Below are 10,366 nucleotides of genomic sequence, written 5' to 3'. Positions count from 1 at the left end.
CATCATTTTGACTTCTATCTACTAATTATGACTTAATTTCAATTTGTCATAATTTTGACTTTTTATCTAATCATTATGACTTAATTTCAATGTCATAATTTTGACATTTTGTCATAATTTACTTTATCTTGCCATTTTGACACTTCATCTCATGATGATGACTTAATATCTCATAATGTCAACTTTTATCTCATAAATATGATTTTTTTAATGTAAATTATGAAAAAGTCACAATTATGATTTGCAAACCCATGATTTCAGTGCATGTTGTTTCGACTAAACACTATGGCACAGCTCTTTTTCCTCTACATATATGGACAAATTTATGAGGCTCACAATGTAGTAAATACAGAAAAAGAAAAAAAAAGTTTTTTTTTTTTTTCTTGGTTGTCATATGTCATCTGATATTATACTGGATATTATTTATCATTATCATTAATATTATTAAAGTTACTAAGTTATGTAAACAAATTAACCAAACTTGCACAATTATAAATTATTAGTTATTGTGATCTATTAATTTTCTCTTTTATTAGAAAAATGGGAATTCTTTCCAAGTACCCCCTGGAACCCACTTAAGTACCCCCTGGTTGGGAATTACTGATCACACAAGCAGATTTTAGATTACCAGCTCTGAGATTTAACCACTACTCAACCCCAGGCACCAACCAATTAACAAATAAATCAAGCAGTGTCAAGATATGCCCGTAATAACATATATCTATATATATATCTTATATTTTAAAATCAGACTCTCTAGAGCTTACGGTGGGCGATACAGCATGACGTCATGTATGTGTGAGAGAGAGAGAGAGAGAGAGAGAGGTGAGGCCGCGCATGCGCAGAAGCTACCCAGCCTGACAGCCGATCCAGTGCAGCATTCCCGTTTCCAAACGCACAGGAGCGTCGCTTTTTCCATCGCGCTGCCCCATCCAGACATTCACACCGGTGGGAACACGCTGTTAAAAAAAAAACAAGCCCTCAAACATGGCTGTGGGTAATGACTTTGGAAACCCTTTAAGGAAATTCAAACTCGTCTTTCTTGGAGAGCAAAGCGGTGAGTGTCATATTGGGAAGTTTTAAGCATTGTTATTGATTATTTACAGGCGTCTGTATACACCTGCTTGACTTGAACATGATGATACAATTTTATTAAACATCAAATTCATAGGTCAGTGGATCTAGTGTGGCTTGCTATTTGATCTGTTATGGGATTCACATATTTACTTTGATTAAAGTTCATTTTTTCGGGTAAATAACCAATCAGTTATTAAATTATCTGCCTTTCTGTGGTTTTGTATTTGTTTCCTTCAGATATTTATTGCTGAAATGGCAAATGGGCCATTTATTTAAATATATTAAGTGTCACTTCAACTGATGATCAAGTTTAAAGACTTAAAGCTATTTAATTAATTTTTATTTCATAATATTGGTTTGATGCTTTTTTTTTAATGTACAAATATAAACTATTGATGGAAATAACTGGATTTCATTAATTTAAACAGTGATGGGTTATGTACTGCAGTCAAACCTCTAAAGTCTTTGGTGTTTTTAATAATGTGCAATCAAGATGGCATAAAAGTTTCATAAAGGACCATTTGAATGCATTGGCAGACTCCAGCGTTGTGTAAAATTTAGCTTGTGCACTTACGGAACAGAATGAATAAATAAATAAATAATCTGGATGTTGAGACACACCCAGTGTGTGCCATTGAGAGAACTTGTGTAGCTGCAGCCTTCAGACTCTTCTGCCTGGTATTGTTTCTCTGTGATGACAGTGATGATGACTAGGTCAGTTATCCATTGGGATGGTTTAATGAGTCCTAGCATTGTGAGTGATGTGAGGAGGTAGGTAAGGTAATGTTTAGCAGGGCAACTCGGCTCTGATTTCCCCTGGCATTCTGCCCCTTGTCGTCATTCAAAACCTCCTACCAGATGAATTAAGCCTCCAGAATGTCTTAGCTGTCCTCAGATCTGTGGGACTTAAGTCTGGGATTGCGCAGCGGAGAGTATGATTCACACTGTGAGAGTAAACAATGGATGCTGCCATGGTATGGAGGCACTGCTTCTCTCCAGGGATTCTGATCCCGGCTTTATTTTATTGTCTCCATCTGAAGCCTTTCAGAGATGTTGTGAAGTAGCAAAAAGACCCTCTTCACAGCTTTTTCTCTGGGTGTTGTTGATCCATGCAGAATGTCTATCAGCTTGTGGATCTGTTCCAGTCATTACTTCCATAAACTCTCCACTTGTTAGACTGCGGCTGCAGAGATTTTCGCGCTGCAAAGAATTCCACATTTTCTTCAGTAAAATTAGAGAGAATGTTTACGTATGCACACTGTACTGTTTAAAAGTTTAATGTTTTAAAATGTTTGTCTCTTATGCTCGTGCATCACAAATACATAAAAATAGTTATATTGTGAAATATTATTACAATTTAAAATAACTATTCTATTTGAATATATTTTAAAATGGACTTTATTCCTGAAGTTACTGCAGTCATCAGTGTCACATGATCCTTCAGATATGATTTAAATATCCTGGTTTGGTGCTCAGAAAACATTTCCTGTTATCAGTGTTAAAAACAGTTGTGTTGCTTAATGCTTTCAGTGCTTTTGGTGATAACTGTGATAGATTTGATCAATTTAATGTGTCCTTGCTGAAGAAATTATTAAATTACCCAGAACTATTTCATTTTATTTAAATAAAAAAAAAATCGTACATTTTCTTATTAATTTGAATTAATCTGTTAATTAATCTGTTGTAATTTATAAATTTAACTTAATATAAACTTACAGATTTTCCTCACACAGGGTATAACAACTTCTCAAAAAAAAATTGGTAATTTATATACTTATTTGAGATTTGTTTCCCCCACTATGTTACATTTGTGTCGTTCCCAGTCAAAGATGATCGGCATACAAAAAATTGCTTATAAATTTCTTGTTATGGTATATTATCACCAAATATTGGATTCAATCTTTTTATCAGCTTGTTTTGTTTCTTGTTTTTATTTCTTGTTTTATTAGCACGTTTTTCTTTTTGGAGATAACTGATCGTAGGCCTCATTTGTCTGAGCTTATGCACCTCAGTTTTTGAGACAATATTGTCAAAATTATTCACAAATCTTTTTTTTTTTTCACTCATAAAGATGTTTGATCTCAGATCAATGACTGATATATGACCAGTCAGTCCCAGTTTAGTCAAAAAGACTAAATGCAAGATTTGGTGATAATATAGCATGATGAGATTTACCAGTAGCTTTTAAGAGGCCAGCCATTTTTTACCGTGAACACCAAATTAAGTAAGGGATTTTCAGTACAGCATAGAGCTTAAAAACCTTTTGTCTGTCAATCATGATATGCTTAAACACAGTCCTTTTTGAAACAGGTGATGTGCTGGCTTATAGTTAGAGCCATCTAGTTATTGAAAGCCTGCACGACAGCTGCAATTACTGCCGAAAGGCTTTAATGTGTGTTACCTGTGACTTAAGGGAGAGATAAGCTGAGAGGATTCGTATCGACCAGCACAGTCAGTGAAGTGTGTGTTAGCCAGTATCACTGATAACAACAGTAAACTACAGTGTACCTTTTCCACTATCTGACAATATCAGCCATGTTGCACTTTGGTTAATAAATTATTATATTATTATTATTTCTAAACGATTTAAATTCATTGGTTTGCATCTCTGTCACTGATTTAGGCAGAGGTAGTCTCTGATTACAACCTTTGCCAGTAAACACAGTATGTCAATATGTATGTTGTTGATGCTGAGGACGATGGGCAGCAATGTTTCATTCCAAATGTTCTTTCTCTCTGCCTCTTATTTGCTTTAGAGACACTTAATGCAACCATTTGTAGAGCAATTTGAGACATCGTATTGATTTTTCTCTTCAACTCTTCTTTATGGCTCTTTTTTCCCTTTCTATGTACATCAGCACACATCTGAACAAAGATATAAGAAAAGTTCTCATTAGAATGTTAATGCATAATTGAAACATACACCACACATTACTAGATTCTAGTTTGGAGCTTGCTGTACAATCTAGTTGAAGCATGTTCAGTATTGTGCTGCTTTAAAATGATAAGTCATTTACTCACTCTCATGTCATTCCAGTAGGCCTATGTTCCACAGTGTTTTTTGGCCATACAATGGAAAAGGGGTTTAATGCTATTTTGGATCTCATTGACTTTCATTACATGGATTTTTGACTTTCCCATTGATTTTCATTAAATGGATTTAAAAACAAAAATGTTCCTTTGTGTTCCACTGAAGAAAAAAGTTATACATGTTTGGAATATCATGAGGGTGCAGTACATGATGTCAGAATTTCAATTTTGTGTGTGTGTGTGTGTGTGTGTGTGTTTGTGTGTGTGTGACCTTTCCCTTTTAGAAATCTTGATTTAGTTCATTTATTGATTGATCCTTCAGTTTAAAATGTGGAATACAAATTCGCATAAATCTTTCTCATATAAGGACATTTCATTGTGACAATGGGAGGTCAATATCGAAAAAGGACAAACAAGCACCATACAAGTAGTCCATATGACTGGACTGTACAATGTCTTCTGATCAAAGCATACATTTAGGCAGTATTTACTGCTATTCTTCACCTCCACTGCAGCTTTTGAACCAAATATGGCTCCTAAGATTCAAAAGTAGAACATATTTGCATCTCACTATGCATTAAACCAATTCCCTGAGGTCTCAGTGCACACAAACACTGCAAGTTGAATGTTGTTGAGTGCACATTTCACCTATCTGCCAAATGTGTATAAACATATATTCCTTTGAGTGTAAAGTATAATGTTTTCAGGCTCAAGCCTGCTAATGTCAGCGTATTTCTTAATTACCACACACATTGCAAATGCATAGTCATTACTAGCAATCAGTGCTTGAAATATATGCAAGTCCTATCTGCACTTTGAGTGGCCAGTTTGCACAGACAGCATTTTGTTAAGCAGGTGTGGGTGATTACGCGATTGAGATATTAAAAGTCAAGATGCAATATGGAAACAGAGATAGTGTTGGGACTGCATGTGAATGAAGATAATCCAAAGTGTGGAAAGGAGAATTCTGCCGCTCATATATCTTATTTAAATGGCTCTGGATTGGGAAGGCTTTGCGAGAAGCTGTCCAAGGTGCTGAATACCCCTCTTCCCCCAACCCCCCCCATTCTAACTCCCTCCGCAGGACACATGAGAGCTGTTCTGACTTTAGCTTGCTGGTTGGGGCTCTGAACACGTCTCCAGTCACTATGAGGAAGATAGTGGTGCGTTATCATGCTGCAGCACACACTTGGCCACTTCTGAAATCTTTCATGTCTCGTTTTTTAATGTCCTCCTGGTTCCAGATATATTTAAGCTGGGCAAATGCAGCTAGTTTGACTGGCTCCATGTTGGCTCTGTTTCCTCACTTGCTGCATGTTGAAAATAATTGCAGTCGTGAAACCTGGCTGATCAGAGGTCATCATTTATTAATGGCATGGACCGGGCTGAGGGAAGCTGAAATGGCAGAGAGAGAGAGAGAGAGAAAACAGTGACTATTCACCATGTCTCAGCCCACAGAGCTCTGTTACAGCCATCTGAAGGAGTGTCATGTGGGAATTCTGTATTATGTTGGTGGCGTTAAGAATCCCAGTGGTGCTTGTCGTCTTCACACAATGGAGTATGGGAGTCTTTACTACCAGTCTGAAAGATTTGAACAGCAAGAATGCAGTCTGAATAGACTGCTTATGAGATTAAGCTGTATAAAAAAATGTGTATTTTTCATTATCATATAATAAAAAACTAATACTACATGGTTAAAATAAAAAAATCTCATAAGAACAGTGTTGGGGGTAATGCATTACAAGTAACGCGAGTTATCCTGTGAAAAGAAAGGATGCGTTGAAAGCAAATTAATCTGGGCTGTTTGGGATTCTTGTAAAGATACGGATAGGCGTACAGGCATAGGGATTTTGGAGAGCTCTTTTCCGATACAGTTCTTCATGATGCTCCATAGATTGAGAGAGTAATTTGGTTTATCTGGGATTCGGCTCCGCCTCTTTCTCACAGGCACTACTTCCTGGGACTGTGGAGATTCGGGACTGGACGCCAGAGACTGCTCGTCTAGCTGTGAAAGATTAAAACAAAAACGGTGTTTAAACATGAACTTCAATCGTCAATATGAGTTTTTTGATATTTAGACAGCACATCGAATCGAATTTGGCTTGCATACAATGGTGATGAAATTTTTGTAATAATTACGATTTTTAATGTTTTTGAAAATCATCTCTTATGCTCATGAAGGCTACATTTATTTTATAAAAAAAAAAAAAAAAAAAAAAAAAAAAAACTGGAAATAAATGTAAATAAAAAGTAATAATATTAATTAATAAAATAAAAATAAATTAATTAATATCAAATAAATGTTACCCTCAAGTGGTTGTGATGATGAAATAACTTGTAATATATATATATCTATATCTATAATATATATAATATAACTTGTAATATATAGTATATCTTGTGTGTGTAACTTGAAATATTTAATTTCATACAGTAAAAATAAATAAAAATATTAATATTGTGAAATGTAACAATTTAAAACAATGGTTTTATTTTTATTTTAATATATTTTAAAATGTAATTTATTATTGTCAAAGTCAAAGTCAAGGGTGTAAGAGCAACGGGCCTCCAGTCATTCAAGCATGTGATTTTATTTTTCTTTGGTATGGGCACAATGGTGGATTTTTTGAAGCACGAGGGAACCACAGACAAAGAGAGGGAGAAGTTGAAAATGTCTGTGAAAACACCGGCTAGTTGGAATGCGCGTGCTCGGAGCACACGGCCTGGGATGCCATCAGGACTCGCAGCCTTGCGGATATTCACCCGTCGGAATGATCGGGTTACATCCGCGACAGAGACGGAGAGTGCACTCACCTCTTCTGCAGCAGCCGCGGGAGCGCTCTCTGTGTGGGCGGTGTTGTGAGCCTCGAAACGAGCATAAAAGTTATTAAGCTCATCCGGTAGAGAGGCGGCAATGTTCACAGTAGCTGGTTTGTTCCCTTTAAAGTCTGTTATGTTATTGATGCCCTGCCACATGCTTCTTGCATTGTTGGTGTTGAATTGTTCTTCAACTTTGTTTTTATATTGAACAAATTATATTGAACATTGTGCTGGCAAAGCTGAATTTTCAGCATCATCAATTTATCAATGTTGAAAACAGTTCTGATCCTTAATAATTTGTGGAAAAATGAAAAGTACTTTTTTTCAAAATACTTTGATGATATACAGTATATATATATATATATATATATATATTAGACATTAGATTTTAATGTATCCTTGCTGGATAAAAATATTAATTTATTTCATCAAGAACAACAAAAATCATACTAACCCCTACATTTTAGTTGGCACATAGAAAATAATAGAGGAGATAATATTCATAATGTTTAAGGTATTGAATGAGTGCAGAATGAATCTGTATATATTTCTTACCAATTCATTGGCCATTTTCCGTATGTCTGGTGTGGACATTGGGAAATTAACATATTTAGTTAAATACCTTTTGGGTACTGAATTAAGTCGGCAAGTCTGATTTTGTAATTCTGTGGTCTGTGAAGTCTGTGCACATCGAGAAAGCGATCTCCTACCAACTTCCTGTCTCAGAATAATGAAACCGGCTATTGTGAGAGTGTCACACAGATTACTCACATGTACTCATAGTTGCCTAACCAGTAGGCAGCCTGCAGTTTGTTATCCCACATACATCCTTCCAAAATATCAGCTGTTTATTGGTTTGGATTATTAGTCAACGCTCAATTAAGCTTACTGGCTTGAGTTGATTATAGTACAGACCACTGTGAATGATGCTAAAATGTTGCCCACATAAGTTTGCTGACTCACTGAGCCAGTAGCACAGGCTTGGATCGGCTCATAGACACCCTCAGAGAGTGAGCAAACGCGTCAGTCAGCATGTCTCCAGGCAACAGTGTTCAGAGAAAATGAAACTGTACATTCACACAGCAGGTCAGGGTTAGTGCGTACCACAAGAAGTCTAATTTATTCCGTCTATTGATTCACTCTGACGTTTGCTCGAGATTTTTAAGATAATCTCACATAGTTAAACCTAACCTTCCTGAATTTCTTAGTCACTTGATTTGACCTGTTCTTCAGATGTGATGAAGGCATCATATTATCAAGATCAGCTTCTTTTTTCCACTGTGTTGAAGAACATTCAAACTAATGAACTTAGTTGTCGGTGTATGTAACCAGCTGTTTGATGTCAGAACTTCTGGTCCAGAGGGTTTATAGTACAGCCACTCATTGCATTATCTACCAAACTGACAGTTAGCCTCAGGTTTTATTTGCATGATATAACAGTTTAAAACTTCCCTTGTTGTTTTTAGCAGTGCCAGAGCTGCCACATTCACATTTAAATGTCAAGATTATCTGAAAGACTATGAATTGTGTTCGACTCAAGGTTTTAAAGGACATCTTTTGAATGGATTATGGTTGTGTTTATCTTATTAATTCCACTTTATAGTCATATTAGTTTCCCCCATCTCCCTCCAGAGCTCTTTATGCGCTGTGGTAATAACTAAAACATATACACTACTGTTAAGTTTATTTATTTTTTTTTTAAAGAAATTAATACTTTTTTCAGCAAATATTCATGAAAGTGATCAAAAGAAACAATAAAGATATGTATAATTTATGCATATCTTATAATGTATAACAAAAGATTTCTCTTTCGAATAAATGGTCTTCTTTTGAAATTTGTATTCACCAAGAAATCCTGGGGAAAAGCGTAGCATGGTTTTCAACATTGCTAATAATAAGTAATGTTTCTTGAGCAGCAAATCAGCATATTAGAATGATTTCTGGAGTATCAAGTGACACTGAAGGCTGGAGTAGTGGCAATAATAAAGCAATAAGCCCCAAGAAGGCCTTCACGGGGCTTATTACTTTTATAAAACGGTTATTCCATATACGTAGTACGGTTTCACAAAATAAAACAGAGCAAATAATGTGTAATGATATTAATCAAAACAGTATTCTTCGACCAAACAATGTAGTTCCTCAGAATCAGTTGTGGTTGTAACAAAGTGGTTGCCAAACAACACGCAAACGTAAACAAAGGTGTATGTTTGTAGAGTAATTTACAACAGCCTCGAACGTGGCTCAGCCAATCAGAATCAAGGACCGGAACTATCCGTTTTATAAATGATATTTTAAAATGTATTAAAATGTAAAAGGTTATTCATAAAACGGATAGTTCCGGTCCTTGATTATAGCCTTGATGATAAAATTTAAATGTTGCATTACGTTACTTCTCCATGTGAACCCATTTTTAAAGGTTAGGATTTTATTGTTTCTCTTTTAGCACAAGATGATCGTTGGAACACTCTCAACTCATGCTAAATTATTTAAATACATTTAATTTGTTGTGATGGTAATATTTAATTCCAAAAATCATAATAGCCTATTTATTAAAATATTTCTCATAAAATAATTAGTCAAGGAAATAACACTAAAATAAAAAAGCTTTTTAACTAGTGGTCTCTTTCATATCTGTGGATCTCTGATTTTGTCCACCAACATATCAGGTAAAAACCATTTATCTTTGATTTTTTTTTAGCACATGCAGGAATGTGATCATACGCTGTATGCAGTGTGTCAGGACCACCATGCATACAGAGAAGCAAACTTTTCAAAATGATCACTTACAACATTCCATATTCTCACTGATCTTTGATCCTTTTTTAGTTTATTTTCCCATCACATCTTTAGATTTTTTTTTTTGCATCCTCTCAACCCTATGCACAAATGGAAAGCTCTCTAATTATAATTCACCCCTTGGTGATGGGTTAGCTTTACCAGTACCACAAGCCTTTCTCTCTCTCTCTCTCTCTCTCTCTCTCTTACACAGCCCTCTCTTTAATGTTCATAGATGCCCTCTTGCATCCTAATGAGATTCACAAGCAGGTTTTCTTTGTCTCTTCTGCTCTCTTTCTGTTGTTCTGTTTTCTGCTGTTTCCTGTATTTTCCTTTTTTGCTCTTACTTTCCCTTGAATATTTTTCTCTACCGCACTCCCCACTTTGGCTCATTTTGTTATTTTATGCTCTGAATCATTTGAGCAAATTGGCCTCTAAAAAGTCTTCCCCATTTTTTATGTCTGTCTAGGATCAATATGGCTTTCATTAGTTGCCTTGTATTCAGCTGAATCTGATAACACATTATAAACTTGCATTACAGCAGGCTTGTGTTCATTTTATGGTATAATAACATCCAGTCAATGAACTGCACTAGACTCCAGCCATCCTCTCTATTGAAACGGCATAGTTTACAAAATACATAAAGTTGTTATAATAATAATTA

The 10,366-nt window shown here is 35.4% G+C and overlaps 1 protein-coding gene across 1 annotated transcript in view; it reads left to right on the top strand.

Moving 5' to 3' along the window:
- The first annotated feature begins 448 nt into the window (after positions 1 to 448).
- Positions 449 to 10,366, top strand: part of LOC107694122 (ras-related protein Rab-6B-like) — a 97,689-nt gene continuing 87,771 nt past the window's right edge. The window contains exon 1 of the mRNA XM_016493733.1: positions 449 to 1,057. Within this exon, the coding sequence (XP_016349219.1) occupies positions 988 to 1,057 (70 nt within the window). The 5' untranslated portion in view covers positions 449 to 987. The remainder of the gene's footprint in view (positions 1,058 to 10,366) is intronic.

The sequence above is a fragment of the Sinocyclocheilus anshuiensis genome, unplaced genomic scaffold (assembly GCF_001515605.1).
Source record: "Sinocyclocheilus anshuiensis isolate Anshui unplaced genomic scaffold, SAMN03320099.WGS_v1.1 scaffold1530, whole genome shotgun sequence".
In the NCBI taxonomy this organism is placed as follows: domain Eukaryota; kingdom Metazoa; phylum Chordata; class Actinopteri; order Cypriniformes; family Cyprinidae; genus Sinocyclocheilus; species Sinocyclocheilus anshuiensis.
This window is presented reverse-complemented; position numbering and strand designations above follow the sequence as displayed.